Source organism: Vipera ursinii (genome assembly GCF_947247035.1).
Source record: "Vipera ursinii genome assembly, chromosome: 1".
In the NCBI taxonomy this organism is placed as follows: Eukaryota; Metazoa; Chordata; class Lepidosauria; order Squamata; family Viperidae; genus Vipera; species Vipera ursinii.
This window is the reverse complement of record NC_139512.1, coordinates 136,055,103-136,081,254: the sequence shown is the minus strand read 5'-3', so window position 1 is coordinate 136,081,254 and position 26,152 is coordinate 136,055,103. Positions and strand designations below refer to the sequence as shown.

The 26,152-nt window shown below is 38.5% G+C and overlaps 1 protein-coding gene across 2 annotated transcripts in view; it reads right to left on the bottom strand.

Annotated features, from left to right (window-relative positions):
• Positions 1-24,920, bottom strand: part of RAB3GAP1 (RAB3 GTPase activating protein catalytic subunit 1) — a 33,362-nt gene extending 8,442 nt beyond the window's left edge. For both annotated transcript variants that reach the window (XR_014493039.1, XM_083367397.1), the window contains exons 1-18: positions 24,887-24,920; positions 24,684-24,739; positions 20,891-20,966; positions 16,874-17,006; positions 16,123-16,201; positions 15,712-15,831; positions 15,157-15,322; positions 14,021-14,120; positions 10,323-10,404; positions 9,432-9,500; positions 8,213-8,286; positions 6,922-7,014; positions 5,901-6,067; positions 5,394-5,492; positions 4,995-5,167; positions 3,996-4,050; positions 3,329-3,679; positions 1,057-1,194 (exon numbers count right to left, since the gene is read on the bottom strand). Coding sequence is in view for 1 of the 2 variants with exons in the window: in XM_083367397.1 (XP_083223523.1) it covers positions 1,057-1,194; positions 3,329-3,679; positions 3,996-4,050; positions 4,995-5,167; positions 5,394-5,492; positions 5,901-6,067; positions 6,922-7,014; positions 8,213-8,286; positions 9,432-9,500; positions 10,323-10,404; positions 14,021-14,120; positions 15,157-15,322; positions 15,712-15,831; positions 16,123-16,201; positions 16,874-17,006; positions 20,891-20,966; positions 24,684-24,739; positions 24,887-24,904 (2,049 nt within the window). In the remaining variant the exon portion in view is untranslated. The remainder of the gene's footprint in view (positions 1-1,056; positions 1,195-3,328; positions 3,680-3,995; positions 4,051-4,994; positions 5,168-5,393; positions 5,493-5,900; positions 6,068-6,921; positions 7,015-8,212; positions 8,287-9,431; positions 9,501-10,322; positions 10,405-14,020; positions 14,121-15,156; positions 15,323-15,711; positions 15,832-16,122; positions 16,202-16,873; positions 17,007-20,890; positions 20,967-24,683; positions 24,740-24,886) is intronic.
• Between the last annotated feature and the right edge of the window lie 1,232 nt (positions 24,921-26,152).

Sequence of the window (26,152 nt, the reverse complement as noted above, 5' to 3'; positions counted from 1 at the left end):
ATCAAGAGGGTCCTTTTCCCCCAAATTGGATCTACATGGTTGTAACATGGGAGTCTAGGGTAGGATCCAGCTTCTACTTCTGTATATTTTTGAAACAAAACGAGGGATTGTTGATTGCAATGGTATGTATTTTATGATCTAGTTTCTCAAGTGTTTCTAATTTTCTATACTGTGCCAAAGAATGTAGACTACAAGTAAGTATTAAAATATATTAGACAGCTGTTGTAAGATTTAACATCGATACTGGGCATTTAGCTTCTGCTTCCTTCAAGTTCAATTAAACTATACTTAACTCACAGAAAAGACAGCCAACCAATCCGTAAACATATTTTTTGATCCAAATAAGCATAATTTGGATGAGTAAGCTTATCAAAAAAAGGGTGAGGGGGAGAATGTTGACTAATATTAATACAGACAACTGGCAACGAATACATTTTCCTGAACAAAAAAGCCAAGTAACAAACATGCTAGAAAACCTACATTTCTCTGTAAACATTTCTCATTTACAGCATGCCGATGGCAATGGAACAAAGACTAATGAGTAAAATGGAAAAAAAAATGATAGAAAAGAGGAAATATCCTGCTATGTATGTTGTACGAGATGTTTATGTAACTGCACAGGTAGTCCTCAACTTATAAGCCATCAACCACTGTTTAAAGTTAAAATGGCACTACAAAAATAAATAAATAAATAAAAAGTGATTTTTTTCACGCTGATGACTGCTGCAGCATCCCCATGGTCACCTGATCAAGATTTGGATACTTGGCAAACGCATCATATTTACAAAGGTTGCAGTGTCCTGGAGGAACGTAATCACCTTTTGTGACCTTCTGAGAAGCAATCAATGGGGAAGCCAGATTCACTTAACAACCATGTTACTAATCTAACCACTGCGGTAATTCACTTAACAACTGCGGCAAAGAAAGATGGTAAAATGGGGCAAAACTCACTTGATAACTGTCTCGCCTAGCAACAGAGGTGTCAGTCTCAATTGTGGTCATAAATTGAGGACTACCTGTATTGATTTCGTGACGACCCTGGCAATCTGTACCTACTTTGAAAGATTCCATATCTGAGAACAAGCAAGCACTTTGCATGCGAGCTCGAAGATGAGCTCCTTCTGCTGATGTTCCCAGCTTGGCCAGTACTTCAGACTGCTCTTCTAACAGATCTTCTGTCATAGGAGCTGGTTCCTGAACGGGGAGAGAGAGAAAGAAACTCGTTACACTCATTAGCTCGTTAGGGGGGAAAAAGCAATGAACAAAAACAACTGAATGTGGCTTCCACCTGCTTAGAACCTGTTATTCAACCTCTTTATTCCAAAGCCAGGTCAGTCCGTCCAAAACCAGATACTTTCTGAATGCAGATACAATTCGGTCATTGAACAGATTGCTGGTTTTTGCATAACAGGAAATAGGAGAAGACAAAGGAAGGTGAGAGATCAGCTTGGATTAAGACAGCTTTGTGACTTCGAGGAAAGGCAAGAATTGCACGTAGTGCTAGGCCGAGAGGGAGGGAAAAAGCATTAACTGGTTATCCTATGGCTAGCTTCTAAAGAAATAAAAATAAAACTAGCTTCCATTGTTGTACATTCCACAAATGTGATAGCTTGAGATTTTTATATATAGATGAAACGCCCATACAGGTGTTCCTCAACTTTCAACCATTTGTTTAGTGACCATTCAGTTACAATGGCGCTGGGGAAAAAAAAAGGACTTACGACCAGTTTTCACACTTATGACCATGGGCAACATCCCCTGGTCACATGATCAAAAATTGGGCAACTGGCATGCAGTTATGATGGCTGCAATGTCACGGGCTCATGTGATCCCCATTGGTAACCTTCTCAACTCGCTTCAGACAAGCAAAGTCAATGAGGGAAGCCAGATTTGTTTAATGACCTATTCACTTAACAATTGCAGTGATTCACTTAACTACTCTGGCAAAATGAAGCAAAACTCATGTTAGCAACTGTCTTGCTTAGCAGCAGAAATTTTGGACTCAATTGTGGTTGTTAAGTTGAGCTATTATAACTTTGCTGTTGACATTGTCTTGCTTTGTGTTTCCCTTTCCTTTAAAAACTTTGTTTAAAGGAAAAAGCACCGTAATACAGTTGCTGCAACTGTATCTGTACAGCTCATCTCCCATGCTGAGTCTGAATGGTAAACATATTGAACAGAATTTTTAAAAACCAAGAGAAAATTACATCTGTGAGAAAATCAAGTGCCCTTGAAGACTACTCGGAGGCTCCAACTGGTACAGAATGCAGCCGCGAGAGTTGTTGGGAGTTTCCCGATACTCCCATGTTACACCTCTGCTCCGTGAGCTACATTGGGTCCCAGTTGTCTTCCGAGTGAGATTCAAGGTACTGGTAATGGTGTTCAAGGCCCTACATGGCATGGGTCCAGAGTACCTCAGGGATCACCTGCTGCCAGCATCAACTTCCCTCCACCCTGTACGTTCCCACAGAGTGCCTCCTCAGGGTGCCACCGGTCAGAAAATGTCATCTGGTGGCCCCCAGGGGGAGGGCCTTCTCTGGGCGCCCCAGATTTATGGAATCGGTTGCCGGTCGAGCTCTGGATGGCGCCCGACCTTCGCTCCTTCCGACGCGATCTGAAGACGCACTTATTCGAACAAGCTGGCCTGGCCTGATGGGGGGATGGGTTTGGGATTTTATTGTTGTTTTTTAATATATGTATTTACTGTTTTAGATTGGGCATTGTATTTAACTCCTTTTTAACTTTTGTATTTTTGTATTTTTATATACTTGCCCTGTTCACCGCCCTGAGTCCTTCGGGAGAAGGGCGGTATATAAATAAAATTATTATTATTTATTTTAATATTGTTTGTGTCTAACAAATCCTTGGAGCCCCTTTTTTTCTTCCTCTGAAATGGAACTGAACTAGGATACCAGAGAAGCAGAAATATTTGTACAGATAGTCCTCAACTTATGACCACAATGGAGTTCAAAATGTCTGTTGCCGAGTCAGACAGTAAGTGAATTTTGCCCCATTTTACCACCTTTCTTGCCACAGTTGCTAAGTGAATCGCTGCAGCTGTGAAGTTATTAACACGGTTGTTAAGTGAATCTGGCTTCCCCGTGGACTTTTATTTGTGCGAAGGACACAAAAGGTGATCACGTGACCCTGAGACACTGCAACTGTCATAAATATGGCCAAGTGTCCAAATTTTGATCATGGGGATGTTCCAACAGTCGTAAATGTGAAAAACGGTCATAAGTCACTTATTTCAGTGCTACTGTAACTTCGAAGTCACTAAATGAACTGTTGTTAAGTCGAGGACTACCTGTAAATGTTACCCACTCACCTGGGTTACCGGCACATAGAGAGGTTGTCCAGGATGAAGCAATTTCATATTGCCATACGGATGCAGACGGCCCTCTGGCTTCAATGCTAACGTCTCTTTACTGCTTTCCTTTGCAATTCCTTTCTTTCCGCCTTCTTGTCCATTTCCTTTAAGCTCCTCGGTGTCACTCAGGCATTCAAAAAACTCTTCTTCACTGTCACTCCAAGATTCCCAAGATTTCCCCACTTCTCCTTTTTCTTTATCGCTCTCTTTCGGAAAGTCTCGCTCCACCGTGTCTTTTTGTTTTTCCAAATTAATCATCTTTTTCCCCTCATCTCTTGCTTTCTTTCTTTCGATGCAACAATTTAACATCTGGAAAGCAATCAAACTTCCATCGAGCACACTGAAAATCTATCGCTTAACGTTAGCAATGAGTATTTTCACAACAGCCATGTTTTATTCACATATGTCAGAGAAGAGAATCCAGAAGGGAGCCTGAATTAAAAATTTGTTATTGCAAAAGACAGCACAGTTCTTCATATAAATCCTTATCCCAAATTTACAGGCTGCCCCCAATCTATACAACTCTTGGTGGCTTACTGGATACAATTAAACAGTAACTGATCACAATTTTTCAAACAAAGATTAATACATAAAAAAAGAAAGCATGCAGATTTGTAAGATTTACCTGTAGTTTCTGATGCAATAAACAACATCTCAGATCAGGTGCACTGTTGGTTAACCTAAACATTAATTACATTTATATTACTACACCAATAGAAAAAGAACTGAACTGCAAGACGTAGAGATGCTGCCACTTTCACAAAAAGCATACACGGGTTGTCCTCAACTTTTGACCAAAACTGAGCCCCAAATTTTCACTGGTAAGCAAGACAATTGTTAAGTGGACTTTGCCCCATTTTATGACCTTCTTGAAAAAAGTTCAGATTACAATCATTAGCATTATGGAGATGGTAGTAGAAAATATGTGCAGATAATGCTTATCACCGCAACTAAGCCCGAAATTTCTGTTGCTAAGTGAGACAGTTATTAAGTGAATTTTGCCCCATTTTATGACTTTTCTTGCCACAGTTGTTAAAGTGAATCACTGCAGCTGTTAATAGTGAATCTGGCTTCCCCACTGACTTTGCTTGTGAGAAGTTTGAAAAAGGTGATCACATGACCCCAGGACACTGCAATCGTCATAAACACGAGCCAGTTGCCAAGTGTCTGAAATTCCATGGAGATGCTGCAATGGTCATGTGAAAAATAAGTCATGTCACTTTTTTCAGTGCCATTGTAACTTTGGTCATTAAATGAATAGTTGTAAGTCAAGGACCACCTGTATAACCTGTCAACAACTTAAATTAAGACCTTTGTGTCACAGCCTAACAATCTTCTGAACATAACTTTGCAAACAAGAAGGCTCGGATATTTCATAATTTATCAACCAAATCTCTCTCAACAAAGCTATTCATTATGGGCTGCTTAGAATCTCCTTCTGAGCAATCTACACAGATGATATAAATGTATCAACCTTTTTCTCCTTTTTATGTTAAATAAAAGACATTGGCTGCAAATAACTTTTGAGATGGCAGTAATATTTCACTCTCTTCAACCTAACTCTGAGGAGTGTAGAAAACTATTGGTTTACTATTAGTAATAACTTAATAGGCCAAATACTCACCCTGGGATGAAGAAGTTGTTCTCCCATCTATAGCGCATTTCCAAGACAAATTCCTGCCAGAGATGTGCAACCCCTTTGACTCCGCCGTGATAAAAGTTGATCATACAAAGACAAAGAGCCAGTTTGTATGTCAGACTGTCTGAAGGAGCAGATTTGAACTGGATGTAGAGATTCTACGTATAAGGACAAATGAAAAGAATCTGTGAAACAATATTGAATTCATCCACAGAATTGTAAATTGTATTCTAAATTGTAGAATTTAGTTTTAATGTATCCAGTTGTTTTCTTTAAACAAAGCATTATGAAAAGTCATCCTAATCAAGCCTGTGAAATTTGCTTTTCATTTGAATAAAAGTAATTAAAATCTGGCACGTTTTTCACATATGCATTGGAACTTACAGAGTCTTCACTATCTGGGGGTGGAATGCTTCCTGGTGAAGTATTAGTTCTAGCTTCAGATCCATCTGCTGATTTGTCAACAGCATCAGGGAATAAATACTGAAAAGAAAAAACACGTAGCCTCAGTTTTCCATTTTTTATTTATTTCACATGCGTTAGATGTTACTATTACACTGCCCTGAAACATGGCTACCAAACACCCAAATCATTATTTCTTCTGCTATGAAGCTATCAACAACACATTTTGTTTATCAGCCAATGTGATTAATAGAGCATCAATCTGATCTCAAAAGCTGAATGCCTGACAGCAACCTCATTGTTTTTTTTTTCAACTGAGCCTTCTAAATGCTTTTTCGTGACAATGCCAGACATTTAGCAGCAGTCCATTCTGAATGTGCGACAGCTAGATATCTATCTCCAGAGAAAGGTCAGGTTTGTTATTCTAATGAGTCACCCAAACCATTCTTGGCTCAGACAATTTATAACTCATCAGAAAATGTAACTTACCATGAGAACAGTATTCAGGACTTCATTATTTAAAGGAGATTCATCTATGCCTCTGTGCTTACGAATCTTTTTCTTTGCAGTATGAACCATATTTGTCACTGACAATTTATGGATTGGGACTGGTGCTGGTTCTGTGAGCTTGGACAAAGCATGGCTTATATCAGCATCTACAAAATATGTTTGACAAATAAATAAATAAATCAGTGATCCAAAGTATTAACTTGTAATCTAATTTCCTTAGTATCTTTCTCTTTCTTGCCTTAATAGATCATTTTAAGCAAGCAAGCAAGCAAGCAAGCAAGCAAGCAAGCAAAAAAGTACAAAGCTACAAAGTTGGTTTATTAAATCTAAAATGCCCTTTGCTACTTAATTCAGAATTAAGTTACACTCCTCTTAAAAAGAACTGGAAACAACTGCCAAGTGTGCAAGTGAGGCCAGAGAGATGACATTAAAATGATCAAAGCTACTTGGCAGTAAAGCTTAAAAATAAGTAAAAAAATTAAATATGGAAAGAGGGCAGATACAAACAAAATGATAGGTAGTCCTCTCTTAACAATGGTAACCGAGACCACAATTTCCATCACTAAGTGAATCTCTGCAGGCCGTTAAACAAAAATGTCATATGGTCGCCATTAATGATTTCCTGCCGGCTTCTCCATTGACTCTGCTTGTAGGAAGCTGGCAAAAGTCACAAACTGCAATCACATGACTACTGAATACTGCAACATTATAGCTCCAAGCCAGGCATCAGGACACTAACTGACTTTAGTATAAGGACCAGTTTTATGTATTGCTCATTCAGTGTCATCATAAGTTCAAGTCATAAAATGAGTGGTTGCTAAGTCAGGACCATATATACTGTGCAAAAGGATTTTTTTTTAAAAAAAAAAGAACTGGCATGTTTCTTATCCAATAGCTCACATAAACTGTTACTCTTTGTTTTATTAAATACTACTTAAATGATTTCACAAATCCAACTGTCTCAATCTTTGATAGTTTCAGGAAAAACTATGAATTTTACCTTTCCCGTCTTCTTCAAATGCTGATCTTCCAAGTATCTCATCAGTTGATTCTTTACGACGACATAATTTGAAAAATTCAGTAACAAAATCACCTGCAAGAGAAATTAGTCATGCAGATACTTTACTGTTTTCCACAAAGGCATACTCCATATGAACAATATTGGGATTTAGTAGAAAAAGTATTCCCTTTTATCAGACCTATAATTGGCAATTTACATTTAGTACTAAAATTAAACTATTGGTCTATTCTACTGGGAGGGCTTTAAATTTCATATTATAAGAGTAACTAGGATTTAAGATGCTAGCATAAAAACAATGTGCCAATACCATTACGATAAATAAAATTAGGATTTCAAAATTAACTATGAATAGCTAACTATATAAATCTAAATACAAGTTATTTGTCTTCTCTGTCAACACAAATCCCACATTTTAATTGGAAAATATATAATTGGCCAATGTTGGGTAAATAATCAACTGAGTGTGCTATGTTGTATGTTCAGGTTCACTTAGATTTAAATATTTAAATATTAAGATACAAATTGCCTTCTTTGAAGTTTAGGGAGCTTTCTAGAACAGACATGTGCCATTAAGAATTAATATAATTTATTGCTATCACAGAAGTTGAAACCCACTTATAAATATTTAAGTATGGCAAATGAAGCCATAAAATTGTTTTTTTAAAAAAATCCAAATTTTACATTCAAAACATTCCAGTGCTATTTTTTTCTGAAATAGAATCATATTTTAACTCTTAAGACACAGAAATAAAAGATTGCTCTTACTGTGTTCTTTACCACAAAACATACATGAACTTTTCAGTATCATATAATGCTATATCAGCGTCACATCTTGCTGTAATACAGGTAGTCCTCGACTTACGACAATTGAATCCAAACTGTCCATTGCTAAGTGAGACAATTGTCAAGTGAGTTTTGACCACGTTACAACCTTTCTTGCCACAGTTAAGTGAATCACTGCAGCTAGTTAGTAACCCGGTTGTTAAATGAATCTTGCTTCCCCACTGACTTGGCTTGTCAGAAGGTTGCAGAAGGTAATCACATGACCTCAGGACACTGCCACTGTCATAAATATGAGCCAGCTGTAAGTGTCTGAATTTTGATCACATGACCACAGGGATGCTGCAACGGTTGTAAAAGTAAACAATGGTCACTAAGTCACTTTTTCCAGTGCTGTTGTAACTTCCAGCATTCACTAAATGAACCGTTGTATACCAGTAATTTAAAAGAAAAAAGGGCAGTGGACGGAATAAATCTCCGGAATACTTACTCAATAAGCACTGTGGATTATCAGCTTTTCTGACTCTCACAGACCACTGAGGTGCTTGAGCAGGATCCAGGTCTCTTTAAATAAAAATTAAAAAAAGGTTTACTTTGTTTCACCCAAACACTGCGTTTATTCTGACAAAATAAAACAAACCTCATCTTTTAGGTAGGCCCCCTCTGCCATTTTTGACTAACGCGATTATTTTTACAATCTCAAAAGCGCAAGGGCTTGTCTAGACAATTTTGAATTAGAGCATTTTCTGAAAAATTTCCCCATGTTAATTATTCAAATTAGCATATTAGTCTCAATGTGCGTAGTGGATTTTTGAGGCCCTCAGGATGGTAAATAAAAGGACCCAAACCTCCGTTCCCAGCAGCTCCTTGGGTCTTCACTCCTGTTTCAATTTCTTCTAGGGTAGCAACTTTTACTAGATTTTACTTTCCAGGGGATGCCTCACCTGGAAATCATTCCCTAATTCCAGGGAATAGGAAAGCTCACACTCTACGCTATTTTTCTTGTGATTCTAGCTCAATTCTTAGAACAATTACTTGAAAAGCAGCCACCACTTAATTCTGCATCTGCCAAACTTTTCCTAAAAGAAAAAAACAATTCCTAAATATTGGGAAGAACTTTTGGGGTTGGTATAAGTCATTCAAGAATAGACTGCTTGAAGTACAGCAAGTTTTCTTTTAACCAAGGTTTTTATGCAGGTGTTACATCACCACTGATCACTGCTTCCTGCTTTTGTTTCCATTAGATTCTTTCACACACACACACAGAAAAAAACCCAATATCCACGTAAGAAAACCGTTACTGCGTAGTGCAGTTTAACCAGAATGAATGGATTCAATAGCATCTCTTATTAAACAGATATACATTCACATTAGCAAAGTCAGCCTTAATATTATTACAAAGGTTGCTATAATGTTCATTCTATAGCAGGGGTGTCAAACTGCCGGCCCGTGGGCCGTATGCATCATGCCGAAAACGTGCCCACCCCACTGCTGGCAATGGAAAAAAAAGTCACGATACATCATGACATGTCACGTGACGTTGAAGGTTTGACACCCCTGTTCTATAAGCAAGCCTCGTTATATAGAATCAAAAATTTAAATACAATTTTAATTATATTTATCCTGAGGGAAATGGAGAAGTCTGATTAAAATAGAGTTCTGGAATTCTGAACTATAAAATCTAATCAAACAGAAAAGTATGTACTTACGAATAAACATCATTGTCCACAATTATGCCTTCTGTTAAATGGGGCCATATAGCTGCTAAATGGAGTTCACTGGAAGGAGAAGCATTACTTTTTGCAAGTAGTTTTGAAATTATAACACAAAAGGTATTAGCGTAGATCCAAACTTAAGTTGCAGAAACAGGAAGTTACTAATGAGGTAACTAACTCTTAATAGTGCAGGAGAGGTTTTCTCAAGACCAAAACTATTCAGTGATAAAAAAAAATGGCCTGAAATTGATGGTGAGATTTTGCATCACTTTGGGAAAGGATTATATGTAGGCCTAAACCACGCTTAGCATCACTTGGAAGAAAATGAGAGAGAAAACTCTCCCAAACTTGAGGAGGGGAGGGGGGGAACCAAAATCCCTGCATTATGTGTGACATAGCTGCACTCACCTATCAAGCCCCCTAATTATTAAGGATGGTCTTTAGTACCAAAAGACTGTCCATCACTAGAGTGACTGAACTGCAAAAAAAAGACATGTTCTCATTGGTGGTAGCAAAGATAAGCAAATGGCTGCTATATAATTCGGTTTTTAAACTGCCTATGGAAATCCAAACTTTATTTTACAAATACCAATGTCTATTTATTAAAATATATCCATGAAACCCAATATTTTCCTATCACTCACTGAATAATTTTAAAGAGAATGTACGCACGCCTATTCATTGCCATAATAGCACTGTTGTATTGCGTTCTCTAACAGTGAGTTTATAGAAGAAATAGATCTGGTAACTTTAACACATAGATAGCAATTACATATTCAGAGATTTATCAAACCCCTTATTACATGTTACACAATGTTAGTTGCATAAGCAACAGCTCTGTTAAAAAGACTTCTGAAATAATAATAATTAAAAAAAACTTCTTACCTAATAGGATCCTCACAGGCACCAAATGGTAACTTTCCAAATTCTACACCTCCAACTTCACCTCCAACTAAAGCATCTATATCTATTGGCAAAACATATAGTTATGTTTGTATCTGTCTGTCTGTCTGTCTGTCTGTCTGTCTGTCTCTCTCTCTCTCTCTCATCTATCTAATCTGTCATATCATAGAATATTTAATATTCTAATTCCTATCACCTGCAGAAAGGATGATATTGCCACAACAAACCAGTAACATCATCTCAGACACAAAAGTTTAATCTTCCGCTTAATTTCTATCTTTTATCAGGGACACTGGGGTGAATAAAAAAAAGATTTCGTACAATTTCTACACAACCTCTTCTTGAAAAAAGTTCAGATTCTTCAGTTTGCAATCATTAGAATTATGGAGATGGCGGTAGAAAATATGTGTAGATAATCACTGACTTAACGACCACAACTGAGCCCAAAATTTCTGTGGTGAAACAGCTCTTAAGTGATTTTTGCTCCATTTTATGACCTTTCTTGCCACAGCTGTTAAGTGAATCACTGCAGGTGTTACGTTAGCAACATGGTTATTAAGTGAATCTGGTTTCCCCATTATCTTTGCTTGTCAGAAGGTCGCAAAAGGGGATCATGGACCCTGGAACATTGCAAACGTCATAAATATGAACCAGTTTCCAAGCATCCGAATTTTGATCATGTAACCATGGGGATGCTGCAATGGTCTTAAGTGCGAAAAATGGTCATAAGTCACTTTTTCCAGGTCTGTTGTAACTTCAAACGGTCACTAAATAAATTGTTGTAAGTTGAGGACCACCTGTATCAGTATAATGCGTTCTTGAGCAACTAAATCTACTACAACAAATGAAGAGGAATCCCAGTGCATGTGATAGTCTGCTAACATAATAATGTATGAATGCTTCATTTTATGGGTAAACCTCAACTTATGAGCATAACTGGAATAATTTGTTGACATTATTTTGCAGTGGTCATTAAGCAAATCAATTTTGCCCAATAGGTTTTTTTTGGCCAGAAATCAGAAGTAAATGTCACAAAAAGCTAATTGTGACCACATGACTGTGGGATACTGCAAATGATCATACAGAGAAGTCAGTTGCCAAGCACTCAAAATGTGAGTCTGAGGTGTGTCTGTGTGTGTGTGTGTGTGTGTGTGTCTGTGGCCATCATAACTTTGAAACAGCTCAGAATTAGCTTTGGGGGCCCTTTCATAACTTCAAATGGTTGTTGAGCAACTGTAAGTCAAGGACTACCTGTGTATACTGTTATTATTTTTAATATAAGACAGTAATAGAGAGGATATAAAAAATTATCTAAGGGGTCTGAATGACACTGTTTAAAATCCCTGTGCAAAAGATTGAAATGGCACTGGTTCACATAAAAAGGGATCAGCCCACTTTATCTAAACCAGGGGTCTTCAAACTTGGCCCTTTTATGACTTGAGGACTTCAACTCCCAGAATTCCTCAGCCAGGCACGCTAGCTGATGAATTCTGGGAGTTGAAGTCCACAAGTCATAAAAGGGCCAAGTTTAAAGACCCCTGACCTAAGCCAAGCCATATAAAAGTCGGTGAAAACATGTGATAGGGAAGTATCTACAATGTGCAAATCAAGCTCACGTATCAGCAGTCAGAAGAAAAGTCTAAAACAATTCCTTAACACAGATTCAACACAATAGAGAAAATCAGAAAAAGGCTCCCTTGGGACATTGTCCAAAATTCTTCAGATGTGTGGATTTTAATCCCTCAAATTTCGCACATGAAACTGAAATTGAAGCCCACAAACATTCAGGTCAGGGAAGGCTAAACTCTTCAGCTTTGCTTAGGCTGTTAATTCTTATTGAGTATTTTTATGTCAACCATGGATGTTTAAAAATGTTTACCATGGAGGCTGATGACAGCAGGATATATATTACAGTCAATCAAGGTTTCAATCAATCAACTGAGACTTCAACCAATTACACAATATACAACATACACAGATGTAGATACAGTATGGTATGGCTGTATGTCACAGAATGTAGAAACTGTGATGGACTTGCTTCTAACAACAGCAGCAGCCAAGGAATCCATGACTGAAAGCTGTTAACCATGTTGACCTTGGGAATTTATATTATATGATCCAGCAGGTAATGAAACACCTCTTAAAAGGCAAACCCTTCTTGTTGTTGTTGTTAGTTGCGAAGTCGTGTCCGACCCATCGCGACCCTATGGACAATGTTCCTCCAGGCCTTCCTGTCCTCTACCATCTTCTGGAGTCCATTTAAGCTCACGCCTACTGCTTCAATGACTCCATCCAGCCACCTCATTCTCTGTCGTCCCCTTCTTCTATTGCCCTCAATCTTTCCCAGCATTAGGCTCTTCTCCAATGAGTCCTTCCTTCTCATTAGGTGGCCAAAGTATTTTGAGTTTTAGCTTCAGGATCTGGCCTTCTAAAGAGCAGTCAGGGTTGATCTCCTCTAGGACTGACCGGTTTGATCGCCTTGCAGTCCAAGGAACTCGCAGGAGTCTTCTCCAGCACCATAGTTCAAAGGCTTCAATTCTTTGACGCTCAGCCTTTCTTATGGTCCAGCTTTCACTGCCATACATTGCAACTGGGAAGACCATAGCCTTGACTATACGCACTTTTGTTGACAGGGTGATGTCTTTGCTTTTTAGTGTGCTGTCTAGATTTGCCATGGCTTTCCTCCCCAGGAGCAAGCGTCTTTTAATTTCTTGGCTACAGTCCCCATCTGCAGTGATCTTGGAGCCCAGGAAAATAAAATCTGTCACTACCTCCATTTCTTCCCCTTCTTGTTACTTAACTATAAACAGAAGGACATTATTAAGTTCAAAAAAAATTCTACTGCTGTGAAATTCTTTTATTTGTGGCACAGGTATTAGAATTTTGACACTAACATTTGGAATCTGTTTTATATTTTAAACTTGGGGATTTAATAATCAAGATTGCAAAAAAGACAAAATTATAGAAGAGAATACTTGTAGCGCAGGGGTGAATTGTGGAATCCTTGGTTCTGTCTGAGTTTCTTGCAGATGTTTTGTTACCAAGCTAAGTAACATCATCAGTGCAATGCCTAATTTACCTAACTTGGTATGAAATGTCTGCAAGAAAACAGCCAGGGAGCCTACAAATAAAAGTATTCTTTGCTATTGAGTTTTACGGTGAGGAACCAGTCTTTTTTCCCCCCTTACCCTAGACCACAGGTCTGCAACCCGCGGCTCCGGAGCCGCATGCGGCTCTTTCAGCTGTCTCCTGCGGCTCCCAGTCTTCTGCTATGTGTAGTCCAAAAAAAAAAAGGGGGGGACTAAAAAAGTTCAACCAATCAATTCAAATATGCAGGGTAGGTGCATATCTCGCCTTGGCTCCACTCTTCAGTCAAACCCTGTTCTGCGCATGCGCGCATGTACGCACATGCACACATATTTTTTGCAGCTCCCAGTTTTTCCTTTTGTGAGGGAACCGGTTCCGAGTGTCTCTTTCACTGTTTCAGGTTGCTGACCCCTGCCCTAGACTCAAAGCAGATGTCATATAATATTTAATATTTGTCAATCTTTTATTTGTCCTATAAACAGAACAGGGAAAAGAGGAAAAGAATCCTAGTTGCATGTTTTTTTTGGTTCTGATCTACTTTTGTACTAAATTCCACAACATGAAATTACAATAAAAATAAATCAGTTTACTACCTGGAGGTTGTTGAGGCCAGAAATACTGCTGCCAGTCTTGAAGTATATATGTAAGCCTAATACTTATATTGATTGCAGGCAGTGGGGTTAACGGGCAGCCCTGGAAAACATACCAATAAGAATAATCACAAAAAATGTGAGGTCCAAAACATTTGGCATTCCTAATCTTTTGTTTTAACCTAGATAATTTAACAAAAAATATTTCTAAAGGATAAATTTTCAAGATAGTATATTGAATAATTTCTGCAGTCAGCTGAATTCTATCAATGTCCTTCTGAACCACTTTAAAGTTCAAACTAAGACTGGTTCACAAAAAATGTATCTCTTGTGAGCATTGTATTTGAAACGACAATTTATGAGATGAAAGACTTTCCCCAGGCATTGGATATGTGACAAACAACAACACAAGTCATTTTTAATCATTCTGTACATCTATTGAAGTGAAAAGGCAGAATTTTAAATTTTGAAAAATTTTCCCTACTTATACTGTTCATATTTAATTAGATCAAAAAGAGTAGGAATAAAAACTAAGGAAAACTAAAGTCGGAATAAATTATAAATGGTACATGAAACAGCACAATCTCAAAAATGTTTAATCTGCATGGCATTCTTGAATAATCTCATCTTAAGTGGCCTATTCAAAATACAGATAGTCCTTGCTTAATGACCATTTTTTAAACAACTGTTCAGCTACTACAGTCATGTTCAATCAATCCTTGCATTTGCAACCATTGCAGCGTCCTTGGGGGTCACCTCATAGTGATCCAGGCACTTAGCAATCAGCTCACACTTACAACAGTTCCAGCATCCTGCAATCACATGACAAAACATTTCTGACCTTCCCTATTTGGTTTCTGACAAGCAGAATCAACAGGGAAGTTGGCAGAAGGTTTCAAGCTGTGGTCAAGTGACGTCTCACTTAATGACCAGGGCAAAAAAAAAGATTGTAAAGTCAGATACAGTCACATGGTGCCTCGCTTAATGAACACAAAAATTAACTTATTTTCTGGTCCCTACTGTGGTTGTAAGCTGAGAACTAACAGTAGCGTAAGATTTGCTGCACTTGCTACTTTTGGGAAGATCATTTGGGACATATCTTCATGCGCCTACCATGTGCATACACAAACTATACTCACAATCTTAGATTTGAAGATGTCCAACAATCCAGATAAGTGACTGTACTGACTGGGTACTTTGCGAAGATGAACCATTTCAAAGTCAGTTCTGACTCCAGGACCTTGACACTCCCCAACGTACAATTTCCGGTATTTGTGATGAATTTGCACAAATACTGGCACTTGGCTGAAAAATATTGAAAATGTTTTCCAATAAAGATGATTGTATTCTTGGAGGACTAGACTGATTAAAATCACTAGTGTAGAATTTGAGGGAAAACCACACTGAAAACTCAGCAAAGAAGCACCTTTATGTAATTTCTATTTTTTGCTTGTTGTTAGCATCTTGTCTCATTTCTGCAAGCTAGTAAAACAAGGTTCTTCGTGTGCATCTACTTTGCTACAACAAAGATAATGCAGGGTTATAACGCTTAACCTTACCACTGTATATCAACAGAGATCAAGCTCCATTCCCTTCCAGCGCTGAAGATATTATTTAGCTGGATAGTGAAACAGCTGCACAAAAATAACAAAATAACAAAAAATATTCTGTTCTGTTGGTAAAACTTTACTTACCAGCCTGTGTTGCCCAATGCAATAGAAACTGAACTCAGAAGGAGATTACATTTGGATTCGCTAAGAACTGCCTCATTGTTTGCTGCTGGTGCAATGACTATAAGTTCACGCAAGCCATACCTGGAACCAATAAAATATTCCACTAAATGTAGATTTCAAACATTAAGAGGATTAAAATGCATCTATCTCTATTATTTAAATGTAACAACGGTCCCTCTGCTAAGTCCCACTAAAGATTTAACATGATCTAACATCAGACAAAAGCAATATGTTAACACTATATTCTTTTTGATACCTTGCATTTCATGACTTAATTATAGTCCTATGAAATGTATTATTTAATCATAAGAAAAAAAAATTCTTACAATAATTTCTTAAGTTAAAATGTAAGATTTTGAATAACAGACATACCATCTTACTAGACAATGAGCTCTAGGAGGGAAATCATTGTTCATGCATAGAAGATCTTGCATAGCAACAGGAAGAGCATCTGTTAAATCATTAAAGATGAAACCATTAAGTCTTTAAGATTTCAACCGATTAAATAGCCAAGGTGGGTGATTTGATTTTTAATCCAATTAAATGAACAATTAAATGTAATAAGACATTAATCGGTTTAATTATTTTACAATTCTAAATACTAACTGTCCTTTTAAATACACTTTCACAACTACTAAATTTTAAAAAAAGCATATTAGTCCTTGGTTTTGATTTTGGGTCCTTTGGATCAGTCAGTCACTGGACAAGTCCTTGCATTTATCTGGCAAGATTTTGAAAGTGGTTTGCCATTACTGCTTCATAAGGCTGAAAGTAACTGGTCCAGTTTGTGCTAGCTCAAACTGGTACCAAACTACACCAAATTAGTCCTTATCAAGCTATATATTTGTCCCTTCAATAGTCTAATGACAATGGAAGTTGATGCCTTCTTTTTAAAAAAGTTACCATATATCTGTATGCTCCTTTAATGAGTAAGCTCTCAAATATGTAATTTGTTACAGAGTATGACACTGTCTATAAGTAATAACTTCATAGTGTATCACATTAAAAAGTGATATTGTGAGCTACCCAGTCAGTTGAGAGAGATAGGCAGCATATAAATTTAATAAATAAAAAATAAATGCTATAAGCTAAAGATTATTTGAGCAACTGAAAATGTACCTACCTTCTACTAGTTCATCTTTTGCATTTTTATCACTTGATTTTTGGACTAGATAATGATGTGTCACAGAGAATCGAAAATCAGCAAAACTAATTTCATCAGCTTTCTCTTCCCATATTTCAGTGGTATATACACCCTATATATCAGACATAATTGTGTGATTAGAAAAGTTATCTGAAATACTTTAATCACATTTCATAGGAAATACCTTAGTAAAAACCTACCCCATTTTTTTATAAATGTATTTATTCATAAAGAATTCTGCAAAATCTAACAAAATAGAAATATAATTTATTTCAACCACTATTGGCTCATGTTCCTAGCTTATTAATTAGTACTTCTGTTTCATTTTAAATCGAAGTAGATATAAATCAATAACTTTAAAAATAAATACCTTTTCTTAAGATGTTTGATAAAAATGATCACACTTCAAAGACATAATGAACAAATATAATCATATTCTCTTACTACTATGGAGATGAAATACAAATTTTAAAATCCTGGCAACTAATCTCCCTATAAAAGTCAAGAAAAACGAAAGAATCTGAAGTGATTTAAAATACAAGGGAAGAACAGTGTGAATATAAAAGCAAGCGGATGGAGAGAGGAACTGAAAATGAAACAAGTTGAAAATATTTCTGCAGTACTAATAGAATTAGTATTATCTATTTATGTAGAATCTTTTTCTAACTTGCAAAAATGAAACTAAATGCCAAAGAAACGCACAATGATGCAGCCAAAAAATATAAGATATGCTTGTTGAAGCATCACTGAGATAACTACATTTTCTTTGAATATGCAGGACCTTAAGATTAGTAAATATTTTTATACATTTTTTTTCTTCTTGAAGACTGACTTGCTTGTTTGAAACTTATAATGGACTTTTTATGCAGCTAAACAAAACAAGTACCGTATAAGACTACTTTTTAACCCATGAAAATCTTCTCAAAAGTCAGGGGCCGTCTAGCCGGGTGCTGAAAATTTAGGGACAGGGCTGGCTGGAAAACCTGGAGCGGATCTCCCATTTAGTCTGCGCAGGGAAAGCGGGACCAAATGGAGAAGAAGCTGCAGTCTGTGATTTTTTACAGGCTGGGGTCTGGGCGTCTTTCCTTCTAAAGTTGAAGAGCAGCTGTAGTATATCCCAACTTGAAAGGCAGGTGGGGAAGGCAGCAGCCAGAGCTGCGCCTTAGCTCTAAGGACACATTTGACTCAGGAACTGGGCTGGCTGGCTGGAAAATCTGGAGCGGATCTCCCATTTGGTCTTTTTTTTAAAAAAAATCCCATTTATATCCTGCCCTTCTCCGAAGACTCAGGGTGGCTTACAATTTAAAGCACAAATCAATGTGCTTAGCAATAGCCTTCATTCTGTGTATATGCCTGTTTATTAGGGCTTTCACACACCCCCAAGCAGCATTATTACAAAGTCAGCTTATTGCCCCCAACAATCTGGGTCCTCATTTTACCTACCTCGGAAGGATGGAAAGCTGAGTCAACCTTCAGCCTGGTGGGATGAGAACCTGCACTAATTGCAGGCAGCTGGTGTTACTTAAGGCTCTGTGCAGGGAAAGCTTTAGAGTGAATTAGGAAAAGTGAAAAAGTGAATTAGGAAAATAGGGAATGGTTGCTGGAATCAGGGGCTGCCACAAAGAAGAGGGAGTCAAGCTATTCTCCAAAGCACCTGAAAGCAGGACAAGAAGTAATGGATGGAAGCTAATCAAGGAGTGAAGCAACCTAGAACTAAGGAGAAACTTCCTGACAGTTAGAACAATTAACCAGTGGAACAACCTGCCTCCAGAAGTGGTGAATGCTCCAACACTGGAAGTTTTTAAGAAGAGACTGGACAGCCATTTGTCTGAAATGGTATAGGGTTTCCTGCCTTAGCAGGGGGTTGAACTAGATGACCTCCAAGGTCCCCTCCAACTACTTCTTCTTCTTCTTCTTTTTCTTATTCTTATTATTATAGTTTAATCCACTTGCAGTTTTATGTTTACATGTTTGATGACAAACAGCCTTATGTTTATAAGTGACAGTTTTCCTACTAAGCACCTGCATGTCATAAGCATTTGAATTAAAATTACCATATTAAAATCAAATCTGATGTTTTTTTAATTTTTATTTGGTGTGCGTTGGAAGAGGGGCAGTCTTATACGGCGAGTATAGCCCAAACCCTATAATTTAACAGGAAATGCAGGGGGTCGTCTTATACGCCCAGTCGTCTTATACGCCGGAAAATACGGTAATATTTTGCAAAAATAAATCTATACAAGGAAAATATGGAGAATATAGCAAGAGACAATTAAAGACGTTTAAATCCTTACGTCTTTAAGAAATTTTTGATACAGTACCTCAACATAATTTAGTAAATTTTAGTACAATACGTACTACCCAGTGTAAGAAATCCTACACAGAGATTTTTGGATAAAATATTAAAAAAGGAAGCTGGGATATGTATAAATAATCCAGGGGGAAATTACCCCAAGTCTTGATGGAGAAATGTAGATAATTATTCCATCATATCTACTTGTGTATCAGCAGAAGAAATTCCATGTCTTAATTGACAAAAATTATACAAAAGGACAAATATTTTACTAAATATTTACAAGTAACAGCAGCAAACACTACTTGATCCATCCACTTTGTTAATGACACTCTAAAACAGGGCTTTTCAACCAGTGGTACGGGTACCACCTGTGGTACATTGGCACCTGGGAGGTGGTACGCGACCATCCTAGAAAGGTGGTAGCGGTGGAGGGGAATGAGCTGAACCGGTGGCAGCACCGCACAAGCCTGAGCGAGACGGTCACAGTGTCTCAGGGTCATGTGAAGTGACCAAAACCTGCTGCAACCACCCAGCAGAGGGGGGGGAAATAAAAACCAAACACCCCCCCACCCCACTCCCACTGCCAATCCTCAACAGAAATGCTCACAATGAAAACCTCGGACAGGAGGAAGAGTGCTGCCGGGCGGGCAGGCAGGTGTCTCACTCGGCTGTGGCTTGGGGGGTGCTTTTTTCAATGCCATTGTAACTTCAAACAGTTACTAAGCGAACTGTTATAAGTCAAGGACTACCTATACTTCATCACTTTTTTTTGGTCATCAAGTTTTTGACACCTTGCTAGGCAACTGGTGGTACTCGGATGTTGCCATATCCTAAAAGTGGTACAATGGGTGAAAAGGTTGAAAAGCCTGCTCTAAAACAAGTCACATCAGTGAGCTGAATCACTTAAACCTTGGATTCAGAAGCACAGTGGTAACCCAGTTTTTAACTGCAGTACCTTCTTCTGCTGCTACAGAAGAATGATTTCTTCCTCTATTGTAATATAGTCAATATCGAAACTATAAAATATGTCTGTCAAACTGTGTATAGTTTGTATAAACTGTATAAATACACATGAAAACTACATTCACCATTTTAAATTTCTTGTAAATTGGCTAAAATTTGTTTTATATTAAAAACATTTATAACTAATATAGCAAATTCCAATGTGCATGTACTTCTTAGATAATAATTTATTCTATATTGTTTCTGGAGCTAATGAGAACTAAAAAGATTAATATAATTTAAGAGCTGATTCTAATTCTCCTTGTATAACTCTTCCAAACATTCACAACAATTGAAGTAGAACTGATTCCACTCCTAACGATTTCACAAGTTTGCATTTGCTTGCTTGACATTTAAGAATATTCCATTTTTTGTTTAATGAATCTGAAAAAACCCAATGAAATAATTGCTTTATATGGCATGTACCATATAAATGTGACATCTGTATCGTTCAATAATAAAAATATGTTCAGATTATGTGAAATGAGTGTCCTTTTACTAAAAATGATCACAGAATCCTAATTAGTGAATACATATTTAAATAATTAAATAATTAATGTGACCCACCCTGCTAGGATTTTAAATTATTTGGTAATTTAAATCAAGGCCATACTAATTTTTTCACACGTTGACTCACTTTGTCTTACTTTCTTATGTTTACATTGGCCTCTAAATAATTGAGAAGCAAACATTCTTACCTTTTCTAAAGGTTTGCCTGAAGAAATGTTAATAAGTTTCCAGTCATTCAAAACTTCTTCAACTCTGGAAATAAATCTAATGAGAAAATGTTTGAAAATCATTAGTATTGTAATCCATGTTTCTAAAAAATAAACATAATTCAACAACGTACTTGCCTTTTTGCTTAACATAAAGGAAAATTCATATTTTAACACATTTTTCTAAAGTTTAAATCAACAGTGATCAAATAGCGAATTACAAAAAAAATCAAGAAAATTTGTTACACAAACCATTTATCAGACCTAGAGCCTTTCAAACTAATTTATGATAATTCCAAAGATCAGAAATTATCACAAAGTCCAATTTAGATCCACAATTGATCATATTCAGAAAAAAAGCGTAACTGGCAGATACAATTTACAAAAAACATACATTAAAGAATCAAACGTCATCAGGGCAATATCACATAAAGCATTAAACATAAATGTCATTATCCTGAATTGACATTCCAGGTACAAGCATAACTCAACACAAGTTAATAAACAAGGAGTCAAAAGTAGTGCTGACCCAAGGAGGACAAGTAGTCCTCAACTTACAACCCACAATGTTAAGTGAGTTTTGCCCCATTTTATGATCTTTTTGGCAAAGTTGTTAACCAAATCACTGCAATTGTTAAGTGAATTGTACTGTCATTAGGACGACAGAGAATGAGGTGGCTGGATGGAGTCACTGAAGCGGTAGGCGTGAGCTTAAATGGACTCCAGAAGATGGTAGAGGACAGGAAGGCCTGGAGGAACGTTGTCCATAGCGTCGCGATGGGTCGGACATGACTTCGCAGCTAACAACAACAACTGTCATTAAGCAAATCTGACTTTCCCCATTGACTCCATTTGTCGGAAGCTGGCTGGAAAGGTTACAAATGGCGATCACATGCCCTGGGACAGGGCAACCATCATAAACACACGCCATTTGCAAAGCACTCCAATTTTGATCACAGAGTTGCTGCACAGTTGTAAGTGTAAAAAACAGTCGTAACTCACTGTTTTCAGTTCCACTGTAACTTCAAACAATCATTAAATGAATGGCTTTAAATCAAGGACTACCTATACCTATACTTTGAAATGGTGAATATGATCCTAATAATGATATGAATTCATCAAAAACAGATCTTTTACATTCAGTTTAGCCAAACTGATGGGAAGATTATTTTGCAAGTTGTGTAGCTATTGCCTCCTGTTAAGACTCATTTTCATCTACTTGATCACTGTCTATTGACATTTGCTAAAGATCACAGCTTGATCTGATGGAATTAATAGAACTTGAAGTCATAACATGTATGGTACATAGTGGTTATGTTAGCACTTTGCTCTGTTCATTTTCCATGTTATGTTTAATCAATACGTAAATATACCTATGCATATTCCTCTTCCTTGCCTTGAATAAAAACAATAGCGTGCACAAAATACTATTGCACTGAGATGCCAACTTGATTAATTTTCCTATTAATATCTTAGAAAATATGTTCTATTGAGTAGAATGGAATTTATTTCTAAGAAAGCATACTCAGAATTAACAGATGACTACTTCTAATAAATATTGACAGTAGCTGAAACACCTATGTTAGTCATAGCTAAATATCACATTTCTGCTTACGTAATATACCATAATTTCAGAGAATCCTTACACAATGATGAAACAGGTTCTTAAATAGAAACTATTAATAACGCTTTTGTAATTAGTAAAGATAATTCATATTTTCACCCTGTAATATTAGACAGTTGTTATATTCTATATATACTGAGTCACATCCCTTAAGCAAGGAACCCAATAGAACCCAAAAAAGGAACAATTCTCTACCACAGCACTGACCAAACAAAACAACAGCCTTCCACCTAGAGATTTGAACAGCCCTAATGCCATTTTCCTCACTGCTTAACAGCAAAGGCTCTCAAACTTTTTTTTTATTCAGGGCACCCTTTAAGCCTCATTTCTCTTTGTGACTCCTCTCAGCGTCGCTGTTAGCTGGAAAAAATTTCTATTCGAACCATTTTTTCTTCTGTTCAACTATGTTCTATTCTAGCAGTTTTCTTGGCAAGGTTCTTTTTTTTAAAGAAATGGTTTGCCATTGCCTCCTTCCTAGAAATGAGAGAAAGTGACTAGCCCACAGGTACTCAGCTAGCCATCTGCCTAAGGCAGGACTAGAACTCAGTGTCTGCCAGTTTCTTGCCTGATGCCTAAACCAAACTAGCTTTCTTTCAATTGTATTGTATGAAAGCAAAGTATTTTTTAGCAACTAACAAAATTGATCAATTCTATGCAGACAATGAATCAGCACTGAGAATAATATGTGAAGATATATGACACAAAGATCATATGCCTGGCAATTAAGTTTGGGTCACTCTCTCAAAAACTTATTGGCATCCCTAGAAACGTAACAAGGACCCTGGAAGGCTATATAGTCCATGATGAGAACCACTGCTCTATACTTTTGCTTTTCATTCTATACTCTCCCCAAAGTTAATAACAAGTTGAAATATAAATAATAAAGAAGTAAATAACCACCCCAAGCAATTTTGTTACAGGCACTGTATTAGCATTTATTTTATCTGCTTTCCAAATACTTGCTCATATTTGTTTTCTGTATCTTTAGTGAACTCATTCACCCAGCACAAACAATATCCTTACCATAACTTGAGTTACCAAATAATTACCAGCAATATAAGACTGGAAACGCATTTGTGTGTCCAATATTAAGTAAATATATATCAGTTTACAGAAGATGTTATAGGTATCCCTTAAATACCAGAGACTCTAAGCAAAAAAGGGCCTGGTGAGTAAGTGTGCACTTCCTAATTCTAGAACAGATTAGAATTGAATAGAGCTGGAAGGGACCTTGGAGGTCTTCTAGTCCAGCCCCCTGCTCAAGCAGGAGAACTTATACATTTCAGACCAGTGACTGTCTAGTCTCTTCTTAAAAACCTCCAGTGATGGAGTGCCCACGATTTCTGGGGGCAAACTGTTCCACTGTCAGGAAGTTTTTCCTCAATTCCAGGTTGCTTCTCTCTTTGATCCTGCCCTCTGGAGAATAGTTTGATGCCCTCTTCTTTGTGGCAGCCCCTCAAATACTGGAATACTGCTGTCACCCCTATTTCTTATTTTCTTAAGACTAGACCAGGGGTAGGCAACCTTGGCTCTTTTATGACTCGTGGACTTCAACTCCCAGAATTCCTGAGCCAGCATGGCTGGCTCAGGAATTCTGGGAGTTGAAGTCCACGAGTCATAAAAGAGCCAAGGTTGCCTACCCCTGGACTAGACCACGGGTAGGCAACCTCAGCTCTTTTATGACTCATGGACTTCAACTCCCAGAATTCTGCTGGCTCAGGAATTCTGGGAGTTGAAGTCCATGAGTCATAAAAGAGCCGAGGTTGCCTACCCCTGGTCTAGACAAACCCAAGCCCTGCAGCCGTCCTTCATATGTTTTAGTCTCCAGTCTAAGACTGCCTTAACCTTATTTTCTTCACAATTGCTGCTATCACGAGCCCTCGCCTCCAACGTGACTAACCACCGTCGGCAATGCAACACTCCCAACAAACTCTTTCCCGTAAGTTACCTATTTACATTTCCTCTCCTAAAGCTACCGGATAAAGCAATTCCAGATACCTCCTCCCCCCCCCCAAAAAAAAATTCAGCTCAGAAGTCAAACGAAAGCCCCCGGGAGCAGTGAGGCGCCCCCCCTCTTAAACACAACCGCATCGATGCCAACGCAGGTTAAGAGGGGGAAAAGGGACGAGGCGGAAAGGGTGAGGCACCTACCTCTCCCACTCGGAGGCGGTGGTGAAATCCGTGATCTCGAACACTTCGGACTCCGGCTGTGGAAAAGGAAAAGAAGGAAGCAGCAAGTGAGGCAACAAGCGGGGAAAAGAAGAGCGCTGGCCCCGCAGCGCCACTTTCCCCGCTAGCCCGAAAGGAGAAAGGGGGAGCGGGAGGGGGGAAAGTGTTTCAACCGGTGAACCAACCTCGCTGTCGGCCGCCATCTTGAGAAGCAGCGTCCCGAAGGGCATGATGGGAGGGGGACAAGAGGGCGCGCGGCGCGGCGCTGCACGTGGCCGCGCGCGGCGGGGGGGGGGGAGGCGGGTGCGCGTAAGGAAAGAACCTCTCCGTGGAGGCCGGAGAGCCTGAGGAGATTTTTCTCCCTTCTTTTGCTGCTGGGTCGCGAGTGTAGAGGGAGAGGGGAGGGTTGTCTGTTTAGCCTTGGGATGAGGAAGGCCTGTGGAAATAGTCCCGGGCAGTCCGTTTTGTGTTCTCGGGGAAAACTGCAGGAATGTGATCAGGGAGTCACGCTCCATTCACACAAATGTCCTTCCTGATAATGTTAGTTTACTGTTGCAAAGATGAGCGAATAGATTGGGGGAGGTAAAGGTTCCCCCACACATGCCTGCTAGTCGTTTCCGACTCTAGGGACTGGTGCTCATCTCCGTTTCAAAGCCGAAGAGCCAGCGCTTAGTCCGAGGACGTCTCCGTGGTCATGTGGCCGGCATGACTAGATGCCAAAGGCGCACGGAACGCTGTTACCTTCCCACCATAGTGGTCCCTATTTTTCTACTTGCATTTTTACGTGCTTTTGAACTGCTAGGTTGGCAGAAGCTGGGACGAGTAACAGGTGCTCACTCTGTTACGTGGCACTCGGGATTTGACCCGCCAAACTGCCGACCTTCTGATCGACAAGCTCAGTGTCCTAACCCACTGAGCCACTGCCTCCCTCGATTGGGGGAACTGAGAGGCAAAAGAGTGAAGGAAGGTGTTTCAGCTATGTGGCACAATCTGGGAGTTTTAAGGCAGGGTACATTGTTTCCTCTTCGCCTCACGAAATATTGTGGCTGGCTTGTAAGTCATCCTGGGAAGTTCTATGGCGGAGAGATGGACCCCGATGCTGAGGCAATAGAGACCAGGCCCTGGGGCTGTCACTGCGTTTTTTTCTGTTTGTCAGCTATGCCAGTCTCACTCTGTTTTTCTGCCAGCTGCATTGTAATCTTATCATTGTAACCAGGGTGATTGTCACATGTCCAGCCATGTTTTGGTTTCAATCTGTTTTTACTATTAAGTGCGCATGTCCAAACAAACGGAAGCTCCAACTGGTACAGAATGCAGCCGCGAGAGTTGTGTTGGGAGTCTCCCGATACTCCCACGTTACACCTCTGCTCCGTGAGCTGCATTGGTTACCAGTTGTCTTCCGGGTGAGATTCAAGGTACTGGTAACGGTGTTTAAAGCCCTCCATGGCATG